Source organism: Lissotriton helveticus, chromosome 5_1 (genome assembly GCF_964261635.1).
Source record: "Lissotriton helveticus chromosome 5_1, aLisHel1.1, whole genome shotgun sequence".
In the NCBI taxonomy this organism is placed as follows: Eukaryota; Metazoa; Chordata; class Amphibia; order Caudata; family Salamandridae; genus Lissotriton; species Lissotriton helveticus.
Genome location: NC_136065.1, coordinates 1,310,357,977 through 1,310,383,663, shown reverse-complemented (window position 1 = coordinate 1,310,383,663; position 25,687 = coordinate 1,310,357,977). Strand labels below are relative to the sequence as shown.

At 43.8% G+C, this 25,687-nt stretch overlaps 1 protein-coding gene across 2 annotated transcripts in view; it reads right to left on the bottom strand.

Annotated features, from left to right (window-relative positions):
- Positions 1-11,748: 11,748 nt before the first annotated feature.
- The window catches only part of NGF (nerve growth factor), a 350,749-nt gene continuing 336,810 nt past the window's right edge, over positions 11,749-25,687 (bottom strand). For both annotated transcript variants that reach the window (XM_078641234.1, XM_078641235.1), the window contains exon 3: positions 11,749-12,599. In XM_078641234.1, coding sequence (XP_078497360.1) covers positions 11,859-12,587 — 729 coding nt within the window. In that variant the 5' untranslated portion in view covers positions 12,588-12,599 and the 3' untranslated portion in view covers positions 11,749-11,858. The remainder of the gene's footprint in view (positions 12,600-25,687) is intronic.

The window sequence follows — 25,687 nt, the reverse complement described above, 5'->3', positions numbered from 1 at the left end:
GCTGCACTTGTGACGTCCAGACTGGACTACTATAATGCCCTTTATTTGGGCATCAACAGAGGTCTGATTAAACGGCTACAGCTAGTACAGAACGCTGGGGCCAGGCTTGTGAAGAACCTGCCTAAATTTCATTCCATCTCCCCCTCTCTCAGGGCGCTACATTGGCTTCCCATTGACCGCAGGATTCTCTTTAAAACCTTATGCTTAGTTCACAAGGCCTTTTCAGGTACTGGTCCAGAGGGTATTAAGACACTTTTACATCCTTATAATGCATCTAGGAAGCTTAGGTCGGCTGATAAGAACTTGCTTACAGTGCCAAGGCTCAGCAAGGTTAGGTGGGGAGGCCATGCCTTTTCTACCGTTGCTGCCAAACTTTGGAACTCCCTTCCTTATGATCTTTCCGGCCTTCCCTCTCACTTACTGTTTCGTAAAGCTCTGAAGACATGGCTCTTCACTCAGTCTGCAGTTTAACACTCTCTGCCTCCATCATGCATAGTCTGCCTTAGCGCCTTGATGCCTTTGGGCTAAGTCCGCGCTTTATCAGATCTAGTTTCATTCATTCATTCATTCAGTTGTTACCACTTACCCCCATTGATGCCCCTGCCCCCATTTTACTTTACACCCTTGTTCAAATATTTTTTTCATTCTGGAAGTGTTTAGAGAATGCATGTAGCTTTGCCCTGGTGAAGCACAAGGATTTAGGATTGTTTTGACATTTACAGAAATGGAGCTTCAAGTGGGTCACCTGCTATGTTCATATGTGTAAGGCCTTCCTGTATCATTTCAGTTGAGTGTTTGTGCGAAAAGTGATATTTATCCAAGATTAGTCCATAGTTTTGCATCAAATGTCCACCCAACTGGACCATCCAGGGCAACTCTATTAACAAGAATTTCTCAAAACATGTCAATAGATTTACACCAAATAAAGAAAAGCACGCTTTTTGAACAAAGTTATAACTTTTTGCTAAATTTGGTCTCATTTTTCTATGTCAATTCCCGAAATTTTCTATAGGAATTAACATGGGAAATCAAAAAAAAAATCCTGACCCCCACTTGATGAATAGGTGCAAAACTATCCAGGAAGGAGCTTAGGTAAATTCCCTTTTTTTTTAGAAAGGTGACATTTCCTCCTTAGGTGGTATAAGTCACTCTTTTTCTCTGAAGACTAAGCATATCACATATTTTAAAACACTCAGGATTGCTCATCCTTTCCCTCAAATCCAGCATCACTTTTCATGGTCATGAGTGCATCATCTTCTTTGCCTGTCTATCACACTATCCTCATTCTTCTGCAAGACCATGCCAGTATCTCATGACATTTACCAGGAAATAATAATGTGATCCCGGTTCAAGAAATTTCCACTAGCTGACGCAGTAGATAAAGCTAGGCAGCAAACTGCAGTCACTGTGGAATTCAGCTGTTCGAATGTGACAATATGCATCGCAATACAATGGAAATTTCATAATATTATTGAGAACACTGGAGAGGCCACAATGAAAGGCAGTGCACTATTCCTGAAGAACCATTTTGAACTTTAACATATTAAATACAGCACACTGTTTCATAGTTTCTGAAAACAAGGACATCTATTTTCAGATATAAGATAGGTTTATCATGTGGTGTATTATTTAAATAAATAGAGATAGATTATGGAGTATCTTATTTCAAATGTAAGTTGAACATAATTAGAGGACAGGCTATTTGCAATAGAATACAATGCAATAGAAAACTAAATATACATTAGTCATAAAAAAGAATATTCGCAGCACACTGCTTCCGTGCAGAACCATAATAGGGTATTTCCCCCCACAGTCAAAATACGGAAATCATATTGAACTGATCAGTTCTAAGAAACGCACACACATCAGTGATTGTTAAAAATCTTTGAGGTATGGCTTCCTTTCACTTACAATGGTCGCATTTAAAGTGATACATTCTTTAGAATTTCACTTAATTGAAGTCTTTTCCTTGAAATCGCGGGAGCTAAAGATCATGTTACATGTGTTTCCTGGTGATCTGTCTAGAGTTCCTGTCTACACTTTCTCTGTTGTGTATGACCCCTCAATAAAGATCTGCAAAGAGCACACATTATTTGTTCAACTCAAATTAAAGTAGATGGTTTTCCTTGTTTTGCAATCACCACTTCGAGCTTTCTGCTCTCAACCATTTATATTTTCATCAACCGGATGAGCACCAAAGAGGGTAAAAGGCTTGTGTGGCTGTTTTAACGTTATGAGAGACTTTTCTTTTCAAATGATAAAGTCACATCTAAAGAAATGCTGGATATAGAAATTTACATTGTCAGAGGGTTTGAGCTGGGCTCTCAGAATCAAAAAATGTGCATCAAAGGAAATATGTGGACACTATTCGACTCTACTGGTCACCAGAGTCTAGGGTGAAATCTCTTGTAGAAAGCAGCAGGTTGGTAAATATAAATGTTTGAACATAATATGTCTTTTGTAATTCTATCTTTTTGAAAAGTTGGACTTATAATACCATTTTTTAATTCGTGGTGCATTTGAATATTTTAAATTGGTGGTCGATTTTGAGATAATTTATAATTAACACTTGCTTGCTCAGAGTCTGAAACATTAAACAGGTCATTTCATAAAAGTTGGTAGAAAATGTTGAACTTAACTACAGATCTTGTTGCTTTGAACTATGACTCTAAACAATATTACCCGTACACGAATTGAGGGGCATATTATGAAGAAACTGAGTTAAATTGATCGCCGCTTTAGCGGCAGGAAACTGCGGTTAAAGCGGCGATAATGGACTTGATAATATGCCCTTGTGAATTCCCATAGAAGCCCATGTTCTGGTGTGAACATGGACTTCTATGGGAATTCTCTACGTCTACGGCATATTATCAAGCCCATTATTGACGCTTTAGTGCCAGTTTCCTGCCGCTAAAGCGGCGATAATTTTAACTCAGTTTCTGGATAATATGCTCCTGAGTTTTCATAGGAATTACAGTATAGCAATAATATGAATGTAAAATGTAGACATGCCAGAAAAGCTAAGGGCTGAAGAAATCACACCACCCATTATGGGATTGTTAGTTTATGACGCAGAAGGCAAAGGCTACAAAATACATTGGTTCATATTTGAGTGAACACAAAGCTCTTGTCGACCTTCTTTGTAAACAGGTGCAATATTGAATCTTTCCATTTACAGTCAAAGTTTTATTTTGTTACATCTGCAGCAGAATAAGTCCAACATTCCTGAAAAATAAATGTCGACATGGAGAACAAGATATAGCGGCATATTACCAACAACTGGCGATATCTATCACTAAATAAGCTTAGCAACATTTTTTTTATCGCCGCGCATTGCCGAATTTTATCGCAGAGATAACATGCTATTAGCAACGTTTATCTCCAAAGCGATAAAATATCTGGCGATATGCGTGAATATCGCTGGTAATTCAACGATATTCAGGCATTATCGCTAATAGGGACTTAACCTGAATATCCACCTCTCATTGGATATACAGGCTAAGAAGTGGTATGAGCAGGGGTTAGGATTTGGCGATATTCGCGCTTAGTGAAAATATTTTAATCGCTACACCTGCGTTGATAATAGGCGAAAGCGATGTTATCGACTGCTTTCAGTCGCTAACAGATTGGGTACGCCCACTTTGCATGTCATTAGCGATAAATATCCCTGACATGCAAAGCGGGCCCCAAACCGCTCGCTATCACTTAAAAGCTGTCGTTAACTGATGTTAGCGACAGCTTGCTAATAGGGAGATGAAATTATCGCCGCTTTGCGGCCGTTTTCGGCGATAATTTAATTTTGCGTGCCTTGGTAATATGCCCCTAAGTTCTTTATTTACACTGGAAATGAGGGTGTCTGCTCTTAGATAAATAATTTGCGGATCTTGCTTTAGATGTCCATATTGTGCAACATGTCATTTAGAACTAAACACCTGGGGGCTGATTTATGAGGCCCTTGCGTCTCTGTGCGCCGCAATTGCGTCACTTAATTTGATGCAACGGCTGCGCAAACAATGCGCCCTATTTACAATGTGACGCATCTAGGAGATGCGTCACGTTGGAAAGCCCTGCGCCATAAGGAGGCGTTCCTGCGCAGTGGGGCGTTCCTGCGCAGGAACGCCTCCTAAAAGTGGCTGAGTAAAATCTATGAGATTTCACTCAGTCACTTTCTACGGCAATTCCTTACGCCTGCTTGAAGCAGGCGTAAGGGTGACGCACCATGCATTGTAGGGGTGGCCCCTGTGCATTGCAGGAGTCATGTCGCACTTGCGACATGACTCCAGCAATGCGCCGCCCGTACGCCGAAAGATGCGTCACGCATCTTCCCTGCCTTGCACCATGGTGCGCCGCATTGTAAATGCGGCGCACCAAGGGTGGCGGAGCTGTGGCGCACTGTTTCGCACATTAACTGGCGCATCCCTGGGGATGTGCCAGTTAACATAAATCTGCCCCCTGGTGTTTTCTACTAATTTGGCTTTCACATCGAGTGCCTTCTAACTCATATGCAAAGTATGCATGTCATAATATTGTTGAATAACTGTTTGGTGTTTAAGTACAACAGTCTCTCGTGTTGCTATAATTACCTATGCATAGTATATACAAATCAGATGTAAAACATGCAAAACATTAAAAAAAAATCGGAATTTACTTTTTAGTACATTATTCTGTAAAAAGGACATGTTTACCACAAATGGCATCGCTCTGACACTTCCTGAAAACAAGCACCGACAAGTGCAATAGGTTTCGCGTAAGTGATTCATAATAAGGTTTTTGTATTTCTTGGTAAGTTTTAGCTCGGTGAGCAGTTGTGCAATATAAGTTAAAGAAATTCTGTAAAAGTGTTATGACTTAGTTATTTAGTAAGGCAATATATTGTGCAGTAACTTGTGGTAATATAATGCGCTCCTGAACCTTCAAGATGCTGTTGGTACTATATAAAAGCACCCCAAAAAATAGTTAACTAGAAAGCATGTTACATAGCAGTGCTGTGCAATGTTTTTTATTCAGTTAACCATGGGGAACCGTCAATGTCTTTCAGCCAATGTTGGTACTGACCTTTAAACACTTCAAAGGAAAAACCCTTTAATATTTACACAGCAAAACAAACTATACTCGACAACCTGAAACCCAGGTTTATCCAGGATATCTTATTTAGCATTTAATACACTACCAAACAAGGTCATATCACTGCAGGGCTCCACAGAATATCATTCCACCAATCACAGTCCTAAACATAACCACCTACCTTTCTGAATGGAGAGGCAAACATGTCCATTCTAGTATCTTGCAGTGTGTCAAACGTCTCACACAAAATAGGGCCAAGAGGATATCTAGACATTAGTGCTCTGCTATTTAAAACATTTACAAACATCAATATGCAGAATGACGTTGGTGTATTTAAAACCCTACATAACGCATGAGCAAGCATATATCGGCTATTCAAGACACATCTATTTGTTGGCAACTAAAACCACTCCCAACGTTCATCACATATATAACCACTAGAGCATGGAAGCATAGGTATTTGCACCCCTCGAAACAAGTTGCAATATAAATGACAGGTTTAAGTCTAAACATTTAATAAATACAATGATGCTGAGATTGCTTCATAGCTGAGGCTGTTCTTAGATTCTATTCCTCGTGGGTGCTGCTGAAATTGAATTAGATATTGCACTATTATAGGGGCAATGTAAGTGTCATGTTAAAAATGTGACTGTTGCTGGCAAAACTTGCCCAGTCACCATGTTTAGGTGATTGTATGTGCACGCCTAGTATACAGAAGAAAGCAAACGAGTAGGCACAGCTTAAGATCCTTAGCATCAGTTGGGGACATGAAAGTCACTATTCTCAAATGGCCTTCATTTTACCCTCACTCTGCAGACATCAAAACCGCACCTTTTCCGATTCCACCGTTCAAAACCTGACACTGACATGCATAGTCTGATTCAATGAGCATGCACGTATCAATGGCTCAACTGTAGCTTAAAAGTGGAGAGTTGGCAAAATGTGAATCCAGCCAAAACAGTAAGGAAAAATCCAGGACATTATTGCAGTAGTCTATTAACCTCTTCGCAGCTGGGCAAATTCCCCTGCCATGCTGGGGGACGGGGGGTTGGGGGGGCGCACAGCACCCCCTTGCTCATGATGAGCTCAGCTCGTCATGAGCCACGGTGGTTGTGTGCTCATGACGAGCTGAACTCGTGATGACCACACCCGTTCCTTTAGAACGTTCGCACAGCAGGGGAATTTGCCCAGCATGCGAGCGTTCTAACGGTCATGACGAGCTGAGCTCGTCATGAGCACACGAGTAAAGTGGCTCATGACGAGCTGAGCTCGTCATGAGACTCGAAGGTGATGAATGGGAATTTACTGCTGCCCTACGGCATGTGCGACTCATATTTTTATAAATTCAACAAAGTTACTTGTCAGCAGGTATATTGAACTTTTTTTGAGAGGCAACATTATTGCGTTTTACTTGTATAAATGTAGTTAAATGAAATGTATATCGGAAAAGGGGCTGTTGTTTCTCAGAAAAGATAAACCGCCTCTAAGACTTGCCTTACATTTCAAGCATGCACACAGGAAAGAATTCATGTATACAAGCAAGATCTGATGGTGACAAAATGCACATAAATGCATGGAGAGAAAGCTATGATTGAATAGCAAAAGGAATGAGAGGAGGTAAAAAAAAGAATGAAAGGAACTGTGTTTTGAAATCACAAGTGCACGCACACATGCAACAATAAATATCAGCGGGCCGTTGCTGGATGTTAGTTCCTCAATGGTATTTGATATGAGTATGATGCGACAAGTAATACGGTAACACATGCAATGGTGCTTCCCAAAGTCCTCTGAAGCTGGTCTGTCTCTGTTTGTGAGTTGAATCATTTGTAACCTTGGTTACTAGCATTACGTCATACGAGGGAGGTCACGAAAGGTGGCTGATGCAGGGCGGTGGGTAAACCAAAAAAGAGCAGGGTGTAGGATGTGGTAGGTTAAAAACTGGGTGGGGGATGTGTCGGAGTTCCTTCAAAACATTGGCAACGGGTGGGGGTGATGAGTTAAGACGCCGTGAAGACGGCTACAGATGCACTCTTTTGGAGTGCGTGCTAAGTGTCAGTTAGTAATTCAAAATGTACGTTTATTTAGACCATTGGTCTTAAAACAGCATAAAACATATCCCCTGTACAATAATTCAAAAAATGCACTCAATTCATCACAATTTCCATAAAAAGTCCGGTTCCATGTGCTACTTCTGAATTTACATAATATTAATCCTAAAATTCATACCCGCATCTATTAACAGACATAGGAATTTTAAAAACAATGTAAATTTCTATTATACAAAATATTCCTAAAATGATATATTTCAGCTACAACTTTCTAAAACTCGCATACATTCCATCATATCCTTCAACCATCCATTTCCTTTTCCATGAAGAACCTATTTACGGCCTCCATGTACTTCGCAGTAGCTATTGCGATATCAAGATTCGGAATATCTGTAGGAAGTTCATTTGCTTGTGCACGCAAATTGGTGTCATATTTTAAAAAGATAGGACGTAGAAACTGCTTCTGCAGATCATTTGCGTCTGTACATTCCAGGCTATCAAACCCAGCTCAACTCTGATTGCCTGAATCATGGATGAGCCCGGTAATGACTTAAGTGATTTTATACATTTCCCTTCCTCAGGGTCTCAGCAGCCTTTGCCACTTAAGCAGATTACTTCTGCACCATATTGAAACTGAGGTGGGATCATAGCATTGTAGGCCTTTAACACAGGTCTGTGGGACATATCCCCATAGATACGATTGAATTTTTTCAAACTGCCCACAGATACAAGTGCTCTAGCTTTCTGGGCCTCCAGGTGCGTATTCCACTTTAAAGACTTATTGAACTAGAGCCCAATATATTTATACTCCATCACAATTTCTAACTTAGTTGGACCCAAGTACCAATTAAACCTCAGGTCTCTCTCCTCAAAGCATAGGATCTTGGTTTTATCCCTCTTTACAGTTAAACGCTTTTCCTCACAGTATTTACTAAATGCATCTAACTTCAGATGAAGGCCCAATTCTGTCTGGTCAAAGATTACCAGGTCATCAGCATATAGTATACAGGGTACTTGTTTTCCGTTCATTTTCGGGCTTGCACTTCTATCGACCTCCAGAATCTTTGGTAGAATCTGACCAAAAAAGAGAAGCGGCGCCAATACACAGCCCTGTCTTAGACCATTATTAATCACTTTTAAAATGTATTTGTAGGGCAATTTCTCTTTACATTTTGGTGTTACTAAGCCCAGTGGGTCAGGGTACATGCTAGATACTCAGAGAAGCATTAGAAGAACCTTTCTAAGTTTATCTACCCTTTTGGTTAGTTACCTCATTTACAATGCAAGTACTTAATGGGGAACATTTAAACAATAATGAATTGGGACTTAAAATGTCTCTGGGGTATTGTAAACAAAACTGCAGATCTCAGATGGCCCAGCTTTATTAAAGTTTTGTGCCAGCGCAAAGTGAAACAAATCAAACCAAACTGACGCAAAGCCTCACGTGGGTAGTTACTGTCCAGCAAAATGGTTTATTGCACTGGAAAGGTAACTGCTTCTCTGTGGAAACCTCTTTGTGCCTGCTTATTGTTGCTTTGCACCAACCAGAAATTATTTGGATAGATTTGTGAAACCAGATATGAGTTTTGGATTCAAAGTCCAATCTACAAATATTGCCAGACCGGGCATTACATCGAAAACGAATGCCTCCGCGAAGCTAGCATTAAAAAAAGGAAATGTGTTTATTTCTCACAATACCCAAGCACTGCTTGTGTGCTGCAATGCACAGCCCACATACAATGTGTGGAATCCTTCTGAGTTTGCCTGTACACTGGAAGGGCATGCTTCCAGTTTAAGTTCTATGCAAGAGTTGCTGCACTGAGTTGTATGAAAAAATTGTAAATCTAGTTCAATATGTACAAAAGAATAAGAATTCAAATGACACCCACCTTAGCTAAGGTTTCAGTCCTTCATGGTTGGTACTCTCACATTTACATATGAGTATATTAGGGATTCATAAGGAACTACAAGAGTACATCAAGGAATCTAAAATATTCATTGATTTCCAGTGGTACCCTCATCCGCAACTTTGTACACTAATGGAATTTCTGCTAGGGGGAAAATATGCATGCACATTATCACCTGTTACTCTTTTTTCTGACTGGAGGTAATTGGACCTATTCAAAAAGTAAATTTGGTTTTAAATGTACGTTTATGCCAGAATATACCTGTTTTATGTCTGCAGGACTTCACAAAGGGATTCCTGGCATACATAAATCCATTTACAGATGTGGAGGTCTCTGCCAAATGAATCCCATTCAAGGGGTGGAATAAGGGAATTCCAAGGTTAGCCTTGTCAATTGACCAAAGGAAAAAAGGCAGTGGACCAGGGGTCGCCACAACTAACCCATTTTCCTAAACAGTTACCACATAAGAAAGTCAGTTTCTATTTGTGTGTACTCACTATAAGCACCTGCTGCCAAGATGCACCCCTTAGAACAAAGACATTGTAGTTATACAGAACAGAGGTGCACCACTATCAAATGTAAATGTAGTTGAGCTTATATAGCGTAAGAACAAAAAATGCCCGTTCAAATTCCAAAATGTATCCAGTTCTTCACTATATCTTCTTGCTTTTATTCCTTTAAAAACATCACACAATTACAGCGAACACAGCCAATGCGCTTCATCCATAAAAAATTGACATTTTCAGGGCTCTAATGCAATCAGTACACACAATGCATAGATACATATACATTGATACAATTCATATCTCAACACAATAAAAACAGATACAAGCACATAAAGAACAAACACATGTGATGCCAAATAGCACCCTTTAGCACGTAAAAAGCAATACAAAAAATATATCAACTTTGTATTATAGTAGGAGTGAGAATGGGACCAAAAGGATTAATGTGTTTTCTTTCTACCCCTTTCCATTGCCTTATTTGCCTTTTCCGCAATACCAGCTATGGGGTAAGGAAACATTATGCACTGAAATATGATAAACATATCACATATTCAGAGGCCGCAGGAGATTGTTTTTTGTTTCCAATAGAAGTCCCAATTACTGTGTACTAGTATTTTAACAGTGATTATTGATTTGCAAATTTCTGCCGTTTGTATTGTTACGTGTCGCTTATTGTTTCTAATAGAAGTCCCAATTACTGTGTACTAGTATTTTAACAGTGATTATTGATTTGCACATTTATGTCGTTTGTATTGTTATGTGTAGCTTATTGGGAGGAATGTCTTAGGGAATTACATTTTTGTATTGCTTATTTAAAGTGCCAATTGGTGCTATGTGGCATCACATGTGTTGTCCTTTATGTGCTTGTATGTGTTTTTATTGAGATAAAATATATATTTATGCACAGATTGCATTACAGCCCTCAAGAAGTCAATTTTTATAGATGAAACTCGTGGCAGTCTTCACTGTAAATGTGTTACGTTTTTTAAAGAATAAAAACAAGAAAAGGTTAAGCTTGTTAGTTTACCAACGCTCATAGAATTGTATTATTGTGGCCATTACCAAACTCCATGTTGGCAAGAATTGGAAACGTATTCCAATACAGGACCACCTAAAATCCGGAGTTGGAATGGGAATGACTCGCCTTCACATTTGCAAAGAATATAGAGGAAAGACATTCTTCATGGAGACGAAATATTTCTCATGGAAATGATTATTTTGAAAGTATTTGCACATGGCATCCTCTCCCCCGTAAAGAGATCTCCCCAATGGGGGACTCTGTACAATGTGAATTGGCTCCTGTAGGGAAAGTCACATGGTATTCCTTTAAGTACGTCTGGAAACCTGCACCCAATGAAGCCTTTTAGGCATACTCCTGGAATTGTTTGTGAATTGAAAAAAGTAGTAAAACTAGTCCAGGCGGAGATCTCTGCAAGTATTTTACCAACTTGTTCCCAAATTAAGCTGAATATATTTCCTATTAGTTAAACACCTTCATCTACACCTCCCATAAACGTGGGGTGTTATATTTCTTTCCAATTCGTGGAAAACACTTATTCTTACCTTTCAGAGTACCACATTTGTAACATGCACCCTGCAATGAGTTCTTTGCATCAGAAGCTGTCTGCAAGGGTGAATATCGTCAGGAAGAATGTAGGTGTTCATCTACTTCTGGAGGCTAAACCAGCCAGACAATTCGCCATATTGTTCCTAACCTTGAGATTCTCACTTATTTACAATACTGGCTGATTTCATGGACTTGGAAATGCATCTTATACATGTACAGTTCCACCTCTCCTGATTATTTGATTCGGTTGTTGTAATTTTCATTCGTGCAGTACTTTTCTTGATCATCAAGCTGAACTTTGGTGGTAGAAATATCTGTGAATCCCACTCATAATGTGTATCTCTTTGGAAACTAGCCACAGTCCAGAATTTTACTTTCACCTTCTCCAAGCATTCACTTGAACCAACTTCTGTCTGCTGCACAGTCGTGAATGCACACTAGAGTGCAGTTAATTCTATTTGCTAAAAAACTCTTGTGAGTCAATCTGATATTGCATGACAGAGGGTGACACCATGTGCAGCAGAAATAATGAACACAACAAACGTTCTTGCGAATGCCCATCCAACAGTGCAATGCTAGTAGAATTGTCTGCGACTATAATGAAGACGACTAGACACACAGAATTTCAAAAACAGTTTAATAAATAACAAGTCTCTTTTTAACTGTATAAACTATAAATATACCATGCAGTCCATATAATTTAAAATAATTTACAGGCTGAGGTAGGGGGGCTGGGAGGGTGGTGTGGAGAAGGGCCCATCCCTGGCTAGGATCGGCCTGTTTTCCTGCTGAGCACACACACACATGCAGTGTCAATCCTGATGAACCTCCATGCTGCTTGCTTCCCTTCCATGGTCAAAGCCTTCACAAAGGTGTGTGTCGTGGTGCAGTAGGAGTTCCAATGCTTAGCATCAATCCCCCGGCATCCACTGGAGACGGGCTTAGGATCCCTACATTTGGTCTCAAAAAAGTACTGTTTGAAAACACTGTTGTTGATGTTCACCTCTCCCAGCACCGTCACCTCTTTCCCCTTGATGTCGGTGGCTGTGGTTTTTTCTCCGACCCACATGCTGACACTGTCACACACTGAGTACTCCCCGCGGTGGAGCACAGGATGCACCGTCCGCTTGGCTCTAATAGTTCTGTTGAGAGACTCATTGTCATCCAAGTACTCCATGGTCTGCACATCCTCGGACAATGGAGGGGGCTGAGTGCTAAACAGCACCCGTGGAGAGCGAAAGCGCCGCTTTTTGAAGAGTTTGGGGTCCACAGTAATGTTTTGGGAGTGTGCACTTCCATGGTGGTGCAGCTTTCCCTTGCTGTGCTGTGATGGTTCCTGAATACCTTTGGTGCCCTTTAGCACTTTAGTCCGGTGAGTAATGTGAGTACTGTTGAGTGCTGCTGCAGACCCTGCTGGAGCATGGTCTTCTGTCTTTCGTGCAGCCTGGATGCCGATCAGAAAAGCTATGATCAGAGTGTAGTGAAGCATGGACATTACTTTAGGCACCTAGAAGAATAAACAAACACAAGTTAAGTTTATACCAACAGGGCAAAGTTAATGCAGATATTACTTGATAAAGATAGCAGGCGTATTTCAAATGTACACATGCATCCATTGGGGTATCATGGTCATTCTGACAGAAAATAGATTCATATTGATACCCAAGTCAATGAGACTCATTTGATTGACCTCAAAAAGCCAACAGACTAAGTCGTCTCACATGGATTCAGATTTTGGGAGTTATTGCATGCTGAACCATCGAAACCTTTGGCAAATATTAGTCAATAACTATTACACCTTAAAGAAATTGTGAGTAAAACATAAGAAAGCTTCTACTGTACTATAAAGTTGGGAAAATACTCTGGTAAACAGATATTGCAAGGGGAACATACATTTTATTCTCAGTTTTGAAAAGGAGGGATGTTATGTGATCTTTGAAGGGAGGCACTAGTCGTTGTTTCATTAAAGTAGAGTGAAAGCACATTTTCCTCAATAGAGTCTGAATGGACCACAGAATTATCACATGTGCACGGTAGTAAAGGATGGTGAACATTGCTGCCATACAATAGAGGACAATGCTCAAGAGTATCAGGACTGTCAGGACTATTTTTGATAAGCCTTAAATGCTACTTCAAAGAGTTCTTCGAATATTATGAAACAATAAAGTAGTGCAATATCAGAAGTTGTGATGCAACGTGCATATGACTATCTTCTCTAGTAGTATAGAAAAGAGGTTAAAAGCAGGGTCACATAATTAATTTTTAGTGCAAAAGACATAGATAAGGGGACTACTTAACAGGTACGATGGACATCTCCACCTTGCCGGGCACCACTTTGCTGGACAGAACCAGGTCTCGGGCATTGTTCTGCTGAACATATCGAGGCCTACCTATGTTCAGAGATAGGACCCAATGAGACTTCCCTTAGATAACTACCTGGTGCTTTAGTTAATATCCTTTGCTTAGGAAACCATAAAACTGATGTCTGTGATTTTATCCAGAGATCTAAAGCCGAGATACTGTTTGACCCTGAAACATGGCTTTGGCTTCATGGTGTTTTAGTCCCTGATCTTGTGTGGGCAATACCAAGATGGTATTGGATTCGTTGCTTGGACCGCCTGGGTCATAAGGGAGAAATGTTTGCTGTAATAAGCAAATGTGGCTCAACTGTGTCTCCTATCACTTCTGTTTTTGGAGAGTCGGGGGTGCACAAGTTGAAGCTAAGCTATTTTAGCTTACTGACATCCTGAGACTGCAGAGTATTTTGGTTCCTCACATGTTCATTTCTTGGCGACCTTTTTCGTTTAAAGCTTCTAAGTATGTATTGCTTGGTGATTTTAATGTGGGTGGGCTATGCTAGTTATCTACGTACCAGTAATCTGGCGCAGGGCTGTGCTACTTTTTATATGGTTCGACATGTTTGGTCTCTATTCGTAAGGATGGGCACAACCACATTTACACTGGCAGCTCTACTTTAATTACTCCAAAGGTAGTCTTTTTTCCCCCTGGACTGACAACACCTTTGTTAAGTTTAAGCTGTTTTAATTTTGGCACCTCCAACTGGCATTCAGAAACAACTGAAAAAGATCTGGAGCTAAACCAACAGCTAAGTTATTTTCTGCTATCCTAGCTAACCTCCCTTCTTTTCTTTCTGATCCCTCTGGAGTAGCCTTCACATGAAATATCTGGATTGCATTAGACTTAGACTCTGTGGGTTTCGTGTTCTATGTGGAAACGCCCCATAGCAGCTTACTTTAAACCAGCTCATCACTGCTCAAGCTTAGACGTAATCAAACAGTGCACTTTTTGAGTGGCACTTATGATATTTCCACGAATGTATGACGTTACAACGAATTCCGTTGCAACGCATGCCTTTACCACGCATGCGTTATAACGGAATTCGTTTTCCACGCTTAACCTTTACCTCGAATATTCCTTTACCACGCATACATTTACACCGTTTTTTGTTGTAAATGTATGCATGGTGAGGGCATACTCTTGATAAAGATTAAAACTCTCCCCTTACATTCCCCCAGCCTCATTCCTTATATTTACCCTTAACCCTTAATATATATATATATATGTATTTTACTAAAATACCCCTTACCTTTTAACTCGCCTTCCCTCCATCTTCTCTGGTTACGTCGGACGTACGTCGTTAAGAGGAAGCGGAAGTTACTTTCCGTTTCCTCCCTAACGACGTTGATAGCTGCGGCTTTAGCTTCGGCTCCTCAGGTTAGTTTTGTTTTTTGGGGGGGAGACCCCCCCAACCCCCCTTTTTATCCCAGCTCTTTTTTTTTATGGGGGAGACCCCCCAAACCCCCCTTCGTTTTTCTTTTCATTTACCACACATGCCTTTACTACGTATTTCGTAGTAAAGGTATGCGTGGTAAAGCCTTTAGTTGTAACACGCATGCGTTGTAGTGCATGCGTGGTAAATGATTTCGTGGAAACGGCTTCGTTGTAGAGGCCGTTTCCCATTTCCACTAGAAACCAATATATTAAAGCTCACAGAGTATATAACAACAACGCTATTTTGAAAGCTTGGTCCAGTTTTTTTCTGGTCGTTTTTTTACACATCTAGACTCGTTCAAAGATGCATTTCAAAGGGTTTCTGAATTGTCTAGGTCTGTCTGTCTCAGATCCAACATCTCTGATTCCTTACAGCCACGTGAAAACCAAACCAAACAAGATTTCTCTATGCTGAAACCGATCAGAAGTGTGCTCCATTTTCTATCTTACCAGGATATCCACTACTTTTAAGCCAGAGTTGATCTGCTTTTGTTTTGCTTAGTTAATTCATAATTGTTGAATATAAAATCGTTGACTCCACTGGGTCCATGCTCCCAGTGCTTAATTTGTAAAAGAATGAGTGCCAGTGCCCAAAGCTCTGCTCAAAAGCCAGCAGCTGGTGCAATTAAGAAACTGCATCGTTTTGAATTCACCCTCATGCCTCTTTAACCCACAACCAGGCATGCTCTGCCCAGTTATCACACATGTGCAGGTTCCTGCTTTCTTTATGACAATTTTGCTATGTTTCTCTTCCTCTGGCTCTCTGCTTTGTTTGCTTTTCCCTCTCTTGCTGTCAGTAAATGTCTGATGCAAAAAAATAAGTGTTGGTCCCCCAAAATTGAGTGCCGGTGGCCCCCACCAGCAACCACCTCCTCAAATTATCTGCTGATGGTTAAATGCATTTCCTTATGGACTCATGTAATTTATCACTTGCCAACTGTTACTCCATACTCAAGCTGATTCAGACACCACCATTCATAACAAGTGCAAGTATAATTTGTTCATTTGTTAGCCAAAATCAATGATGGCAGGGTGAATGCCCAGCTTTTAAACTTACATAGAGAATCACTCTCTTTCTGATTCCAACCAAGCTGGCCATGGAGACACAACTTTTGGATGGCTAACCTTGATGATATAAGATTAGCCTTGGTCTGAGGAATCATCAGTTTTGATTCTTTTGGATCTTTTGCCAACTTTTAGACAGACTTCTACACCATTGTTTTAAAATGGCTGTTCGATCTGCGAGTAAAAGCCAGTGCCCTGGGTTAGCTGAAATAATTTCTTCAGCATAGGGACAATCTGTGTCCATCCTCCTGTTGTTCCTCTTTTTGATCATTTCCTTCAGGGTTCCTCACAGCGTCCTAAATTATTTAATGTATGTTTGCATCCTCTTGCTGACCTTATTAGACTATTGTGTTCAGATTGTTTTGCTACGGTGACAATAAACAACTATCTTTTCTTATTTTGACTCCTGGCATACTATGGAGTAATTCACTGAGACCTTTCACAGTGGTAATGAAACCTGGATGGAAGATAACAGGTTTTGGTTGCTTATTTTCTGGTTCAGAGAGGACCTGGCCTGTCAGTTCGGGCTAGACTGTTCCTGCTGGAGTGGGGTCTACCTTGATTTGCATATGTGTTGGTCAAAACTTGGATGGCATGGTGCACAAAATAACAATGGCCTGAGATGCGGCTCCACGTAATTACCAGTGGCTGAGATTTATTCAATCATTCCATCCATTGCTTTTTTGTATATTTCCCTGGATGGCATATAGACCACAATAAATGAACTCAGATAAACCTGAGGTTAACCAAGTTCATGCTGCTAAAATCAACTGGACTTATTCACGGTGCCCCCAAATCCAATTCCACATGCACGAAATCTGGGTATTATGTTTGATGACTTGTCGTTTAAACCTCAGGTCTCAATATGGACTTCAGGCTGCTACTTATTTGGCAGTGTTCGCGGAAAAAATGCTCCCTCTGGTGCATGTTTCAAGTTTCAACCAGGAACAATGTTATTCAGGCCTTCGCCGTACACTTTTGCAATGGCATGTACTTGGACCTGCCAAATGATGTTGTAATTTTAATGCAAGTTATTCAAACACCAATGGATTGACTAGTACCAGTGCTCCTAAGAAAATCCTATATTGCTAATCATCTCAAAGAACTACACTTTCTGACTATTAGGAAACTGATACCTTTGAGCATCTAGATTTTTGTAATGTAGCATGAAGCAATGCAGGTACTCTCTTTCTCAAGTCACACCTAGAAACTTAATCACTTAGATCCAGCTCAGTGAGATACTTTGGGGGACTTCAACGTGGCGGACTGGGTGGTTGCTCTTTTTTCTTCTTGGCGGCTAATAATTGTGCTAAACTGCCTATTTCCATCAGGGGTGTAAACAATAACTTCTCCTTCCATAAAGCTTTAAAGACTTGGTTATTTGACCTATCTTAGACATGCTGGACTGTTACATTAGGGACGGTATTACAATAAGTACCCAGGGGTTCACAGGGAATTTAAGACTGATTCTTGCACTCCAGCAAAGTTTGGTATTGTAGAAGGGACAGCAGATATCTGTAAGGGCCTCTTCTATACTACAGATCATGCCATCACATATTTTGAGATGACAAGATTACAAGCAGGTGTTTCTTCATTTGCGTCTGCATGGCCCTATGCAAATGAGGAAACACTTTACCTCATGTCCCACTGCATATTAAGGATGGGGGTGCAGAGGCAAAAGAGCTGTTTGAAGGCATGCTGACTGAGTACCACAGAGGTGTCACAAAGTCAGAGTGCTACCTGAGGGCATCCCTCAGAAGGGGATAGGGAACTGCAGGGACCCTCCAGGCATCCCCTGCAGGTAGATGTAGTCACTCATTGCACCTGCCTTTAGCCATGTCACCTATACATTGTTCTTTATTGTGCATGGACTGAGTTTTCTGATATTATTAATTGTGCATGGATTGTGTTTATTAAAATTCTTTCATACACTCATTGATGGTAGAAGATGACTTCACCAACTTGAAATAGAGTATATATATAAAATAAGTTAGTAAATGTAGCTCAACATACAGGTTGCATGTTTGTGTGTGTGTAATGTATACATATTAGCCCACTGGAGGGCATGATGACAGATGATTAGAAATCCTAAACAGGTAACATAATTTAGACCAGTATGCATTAATGATTGTTGCCCACCAGAGGGTTTGATTGGTAACATTGCAAGGGTAAACAACAAAAATGTTTGTTGTTGTTATGTAATTATGTTTGCAAAACCAAGAAAATATGAGGCAAACTATGTGAATATGAACAGTACACACCTTGGTATTTATACGTAACACGAATACGAATATATGAAAGAATATATTTGTTAATAGGTGTGCATGCAAAAAAAATTCGAAAGTAAATGTACATATCTTCATGAATAACGGAGAAAGTGAAAGTTAATAACTACATTTCCCAACTTACTTCCTGTGAATGAACAGGAAGTAAGGTCAGCATCAGATTGTGTTTGGCGGGTCCTGAAAGAATATAGGAGGGGCTTGTGTATAGGTTACCTTACCGTGAACAAGCAACTGTGTGTTGCGAAACGCGTTGGTTTGTAACTTTATCTGCTGAAACCTTTGACTAATAAATCCGAAGTTTGGGAAGAATCTCTTTGTGAGTGCGGACTAATTCCCTTTTTAAAGGGATTTGTGGTAAATATTTGAAAAGCGGGGCTCTGCTTAGTAGCCCGACACCGGTGGTGAGAGCGCCATGGGACCGCAAGATATTTGAGCCATATTTGTTTGATATATATATATATATATCCAAGAAAGAAGTGACTCAAACAGATAGATATACTGAAGAACAAAAATATATATTTCCATTACAACGTTTCAGCTTCCGCCTTCCTCAGGTAGTTTCAAGATGGTAAGCTCAGTGGCTGCACAGATGACACAGCTGAATTTTCAAAAAGCATCATGAGTGACAAGATTACAAGCAGGTGTTTCTTCATTTGCGTCTGCATGGCGCCATGCAAATGAGGAAACACTTTACCTCATGTCCCACTGCATATTAAGGATGGGGGTGCAGAGGCAAAAGAGCTGTTTGAAGCTGTTGTTTTCTTGTGATCCTTCATCTTCATATATATATATATATATATCCATGTAGTTCGTCATACACCACAGAATCATACTGCCGAGTTGCCAAATGACGAAGAGTCGACCCAAGGGTTGCTGGTGCAAAGCGTGGTTTATTCAATTAATGCCAGCGCTGCCGCCATGACGCGTTTCACCTCCAAGGAGGCTTGATCACATGACATATATATATCACCAAACAAAGTCAATAATTACGCTCTCGGGAAGAAATCAGGACACTCAAAATCCGTTATCCAGTTTATTCACTCAACGCGTTTCACCTTGTGGCTTGATCACGTGTGAAGTGCACGTAAAGAAAGTCACTGATAAACCGCTGAGCCTGTTCAGGCGAGGTCACCCCCACTCCGCTGCTCCTGCACCCTGCTCTGCTGCCTCGCCTCGCCTCGCTGCCGCCTCGTGGGACTTCCCCCCGGCCGCCTCGCTGCTGACCCCAGTGCCGCCTCTGTGTGCCCCCTCTGTGTGCCCCCCGTGTCAGCCTTTGACACCTGTGCTGCCCTACCTCTGTGTTGCCTGTCGCTTGCCTTCCTGCCTTGCCGCCACTACCCCCTGCTCCCCCCCCTCTGCTCACCTACCTTGGGTGCCGCTCCCTGCCACCGAGCCGCCCCAGCCCCCCTGGACTAGGAGTGACCGCTGAGCCTGTTCAGGTGAGGTCACCCCCACTCCGCTGCTCCTGCACCCTGCTCTGCTGCCTCGCCTCGCTGCCGCCTCGTGGGACTTCCCCCCGGCCGCCTCGCTGCTGACCCCAGTGCCGCCTCTGTGTGCCCCCTCTGTGTGCCCCCCGTGTCAGCCTTTGACACCTGTGCTGCCCTACCTCTGTGTTGCCTGTCGCTTGCCTTCCTGCCTTGCCGCCACTATCCCCTGCTCCCCCCCTCTGCTCACCTACCTTGGGTGCCGCTCCCTGCCACTGAGCCGCCCCAGCCCCCCTTCCCGCCACAGACCTCCTTCTACCCCGCCCCCCTCCTGTCCATTGGCCCCCCCCGCTCCCGCCACCCAGCTGACCCGCCCTCCCGGCTCCTTCTTATGACGCCCCCAGAGCGACCGCGCAGCGGACGCGCGCAGCGGGAGCACCGATTGAGCGCCGAAGGTGCGCCAAAGGTAAGCCCGTCTGCGCCTGTCCGCGCCTGGACCGCGCCCAGTGCCAGGACCCCTGGCCCCCACCGACGGAAGCCGACCCGACGGACTTACAACGCCACCGAACTCAACGCACTCAACACCGGCCGAACTCCGGGCTGCTACCAAGCCACACCGAGACGCACCCACGGACCCTTCAGCTGCCACTCCTGCAAGTTCACCTGCAACCGGACCCACGCCACACCAGCACCCACCAAGCCGAACTCCAGCAGCACCCACCTGAAGTGCATCCTGCTCAACACCCGCTCCGTCCACAGACACGCCGTCGAGCTCTGGAACCTGCTCGACAACACAGCCCCAGACGTCGCCTTCCTCACGGAAACCTGGATGAACGCCTCCTCAGCGCCCGACATCGCCATCGCCATCCCGGACGACTACAAGATCATCCGGAGAGACCGCGTCAACCAGACAGGAGGAGGCATCGCCATCATCCACAGGAACACCATCCGCATCACGACCGACACCGACGATACACTCGCACCCGCCGAACACCTGCACTTCCAGATTCACGCCAACCCCAAGACCACCCTCAGAGGCACCCTCATCTACAGACCCCCGGGACCACGCACACAATTCAGCGAAGACATCGCCGACTTCATCAGCCCGCACCCCCCTCCCCTCCGCCGACTACATCCTCCTCGGGGACCTCAACTTCCACCTGGAGAACAACAACGACCGCAACACCACCACCCTGCTGGACAACCTCGCCAACCTCGGACTCAAGCAACTGGTGACCACCCCCACCCACTACACCGGACACACGCTCGACCCCGTCTTCTCCTCCAGCAAGGACATCGCCTTCAGCCACGCCACCGGACTCCACTGGACGGACCACAGCTGCGTCGACTTCAGCTTCAGAAGGACCACGTTCCACCACCACCAGCAACAGGTTCCCCGCAGAAGCTGGAACAAGATCACTGCAGACCAGCTCGCTACTTCCTTGAACATGAACCCTCCGACCAGCACAACGAACCCCAGCCAAGCGGCCACCAACCTCACGAAATGGATCAGCGACTGCGCAGACGACCTCGCCCCTCTGAAGACCCCGCCGAGCTGACCCGGCAGCAAGAAAGCACCATGGTTTAACGACGAACTCAAGAGCTCCAAGAAGAAATGCAGAGCACTCGAGAAAACCTGGCGCAGAGACCCAACACCAGACAACATGACTGCCCTCAAGCTCGCCACCCGAAAACACCACCAACTGATCCACACCACCAAGAAAACCGCATTCAAGGAACGACTGGACAACAACGCACACAACAGCAAGGAACTCTTCAACATCGTGAAAGAGCTCTCCAACCCCAACGCCGGAAACAACGACATCACCCCCTCGCAAGACCTCTGCAACTCCCTCGCCTCCTACTTCCACAACAAGATCGCGGACATACACAACAGCTTCAGCACTCAACCGACGCACGCCACGACCGAACCACCGCCCCCCACAACCACCCTCCGCGCCTGGACCCCGATCAGCACCGAAGACACCGTCCACACGATGAACTCCATCCACTCCGGATCTCCGACAGACCCCTGCCCTCACCACGTCTTCAGCAAGGCCGACGCTGTCATCGCACCCCACCTGCGGGACATCATCAACACCTCCTTCGACACCGCGACCTTCTCGGAGAGCTGGAAGCACGCCGAACTCAGCGCCCTACTTAAGAAGCCATCAGCCGACCCCACCGACCTCAAGAACTACCGCCCCATCTCGCTGCTCCCATTTCCGGCGAAAGTCATCGAGAAGACCGTCAACAAGCAAGTGGCCGCGAGACGAACGGCTCCCTCGACCTCTCGCAGTCTGGCTTCTGGGCCAACCACAGCACCGAGACCGCCCTGATCGCAGCCACCGATGACATCCGAGCCCTGCTCGACAACGGGGAAACAGCGGCCCTCATCCTCCTGGACCTATCCGCGGCCTTCGACACTGTCTGCCACCGTACCCTAGTACAGCGCCTCAGCAACGTCGGAATCCAGGAGAAGGCACTGGAGTGGATCATCTCCTTCCTCGCCGGAAGGACACAGAGAGTCCGCCTCCCCCGTTCAGATCGGAGGCCACCGAAGTCATCTGCGGCGTCCCTCAGGGCTCCTCGCTCAGCCCAACACTCTTCAACGTCTACAAGAGCCCCCTCGCAACCATCGCACGCCAGCACAACCTCAACATCATCTCATACGCCGACGACACCCAGCTGATCCTCCCCCTCACCAATGACCCGCCACCGCCAGAGCCAACCTACACGAAGGGATGACAGACGTTGCCAAGTGGATGATGAACAGCCGCCTGAAACTGAACTCGGACAAGACGGAAGTCCTCATCCTGGGATCTTCACCCTCCGCCTGGGACGACTCCTGGTGGCCCCCCGCCCTGGGCAGCGCACCCAAACCCACAGACCACGCACGCAACCTGGGCTTCATCCTGGACTCCTCCCTCTCCATGACCAGACAAGTCAACGCCGTCTCCTCCTCGTGCTTCAACATCCTGCGCATGCTACGTAAGATCTTCCGATGGATCCCCACCGAGACCAGGAAGACGGTCACCCAGGCCCTCGTCACCAGCCGTCTGGACTACGGCAACTCCCTCTACGCCGGAACCACCGCCAAACTCCAGAAGAGACTCCAGCGGATCCAGAACACCTCAGCACGACTCATCCTGGACATCCCCCGCCACAGCCACATCTCCGGGCACCTGAGAGACCTGCACTGGCTCCCAGTCAACAAGAGAATCACCTTCCGACTCCTCACCCACGCACACAAAGCCCTACACAACCAAGGCCCAGAATACCTCAACAGCCGCCTCGACTTCTACGTTCCCAAACGCCAGCTTCGATCGACCAACCGCGCCCTCGCCGCCGTCCCCCGCATCCGAAGAGCCACCACAGGAGGAAGGTCCTTCTCCCACCTGGCCGCCAAGACGTGGAACTCCCTTCCGACCCACCTCCGCCTGACCCAGGACCACCTCGCCTTCAGGAAGCAGCTCAAGACCTGGCTGTTCGAGCAGTAGCAGACCCACCCCCCCCCCCAGCGCCTTGAGACCCGCCGGGTGAGTAGTGCGCTATATAAATGCTATGATTGATTGATTGATTGATTGATTGATAAAGTTTTCAGAAAACAACATCAACAAAGGACAATGCATCATAATGTCTCCGATTACCACAGTGTTTAGCGGTCATCTTAGAATTGTAAAAAAATCATTGCAACCTATTATTCTCAAAGGTAATGCTAGGTAAATGACATGTAATAATGCCGAAAAATAAAATATACACGTTTTATTTGTTATCATTGTACTGCATTTGCTGGTAAAGGCAATTACCTAATTTTCATTGGGTGCATGAATACGTAACTCTATCATTTATGTTCATCATGGTGCTCTATTCACGCACCCTATGAAAATAATGTAATTGCCTATGCAACACAGAATCACACAAAGTGAAACACATACTATCCAAACACTGGGACATTATGAAATGTGATAACATCATAGGTGGTAGTATATCTGAAAGACCAACTATCACTTATAGACGAAATGGAAATATTCGTGATCTAGTGGTCAGGAATGACATCACACACTATCCCTCCCCCACGGGGCATGGCCTCATTGGATTCTATCCTTGTGGCCATTGCAAGGCATGCAGACACAGCAAATACAGAGGTGATCTGACATACAACGGCATAACAAGGAAAATCACCCAATTTCTAACATGCAGCACGAACGTTGTCATTTACGCTATTGAGTGCCCCTGCAAGCTATGGTATATAGGCAGCACAACATGCCCTGCCAAAAAGAGGGTCTTGGAACATTTCAGGGCCATCAACAATCGTGACCCTAAATACCCAGTGGCGAGGCATTTTGAAAACAAACATTTCTCAAATGCGTCCAAACTGAGTTTTCTTATCCTAGAGCACATTCCCAAGAACTCGAGAGGGGGTGATAGAGTCCTCACACTCAGGCAGCGAGAATCTCGTTACATCATAGATTTTCAAACTGAAAACCCGGGAGGATTAAATATGGATGGGAAGTTATCCATTCACCTAAGAAAAGGGTCTTAATTGTCAGTATTGTATTGCTGTGTTTATTAGAGTGAAGCTATTTCTGTATCTCTCTTGTAGTGTAATGAAAAGTATATTTTTCTGCTCTACTTATCCTATGTATTGATGTGCAGTTTTTAAGGCTCAACTAGCACCTAGTTTCAATTCACAGTATTAACATTGATTGCCGCACCCTTATTTTAATCATTGATTATTATTGTTTTTCTAACACATTATTTCTTCTTTGCTTTTACAGGGTAAAAGGAAGGTGCCCATTCACAAACAAATTTCACCAGCACGGGCAACCTACCCTTTTCATCCGATATGACTGCACATTCGTCACATAAGTAAGATTGTTACTTGTCACTTATTGGTCACTGTTAGGTTTAGATTTGTTGACTGAATGAGGACTTTGGGGCACTTGCCCACAACTACGATCAGAGTATTTGTAACGGGCACTTGGACTTTGCATAAATAGCCTATTGCTTGTATTGAACACGCTCTGGTGTCACAAAATAGTGCCCGCCTCATGCATGCCTTCATTGAAGGCATGCATGAGGCGGGCACTATTTTGTGACACCAGAGCGTGTTGTACCAACTCTCATTGTAACGCACTGGCGTACACATGACCTCTTTGCACTAATAACCCACTGTCTGTGTTATAGGCAAGCACATGGTAGGCAACTTAATAAGCCAGTAAGGTGAGTTGGTCATACGGCATTGTAACACACTGGCACACAAGTGAGCGCACTGGCGCACAAGTGATTTCTTTCTTTTCTTTGTAACCCTTGCATTAAGCAATTTTACGTAGCACAACAATACATTACCTGGAACATGCCACTCTTTGCCCCACTTGGTGGTAGAGTAGGCGATTGGACGAGTTGCAAACCAATAAAATTACCGATGATTTCACCCATATGTGCGACCTAGCTTGGTGTTTCAAATGTTTGAGAGAGATATGAATACGGTGTGGCTCTGTCGTTTATACATAGGTCCGCACCGCCCGAGAAATGCAGTATAATCCAGCAAAAGGGAACCATTTGCAATATATATAGTGTGTGCTTTTTTCCCCTTAATAATAAATCACCGTGCATCCTGATTCCTTGAGTGCTGCTTTTCTTTTCTTGCTAACCGAGAGGAGCTTGAGCTAAATATATATATATATATATATGAGGCAGCCTCCGTCTCCGCGCGCACTCGTTCTTCCACGACCACGCCTGCGAACACAGACACGGACCAAACTTTCTTGGATGCTGTTAATCTTTATTCAGCTGTCGCCATAACGTTTCGGCAATAAGCCTTGATCACATGACACTATGATATATATATCCTACTGGCGGTCGCCAGTAGGTAGCTATAGTTAGGACCGAGTTTCCACAGGAAGAGCATTTTTTTGTTTTGCTTAGAACTTTGGCGTCGTTTGATATATATATTCACTTTAATTGTCTAGCCCTGAATGCAATGGGACCGGAATATGAAAGAGTTGAGCTATGGGAGACCAAGT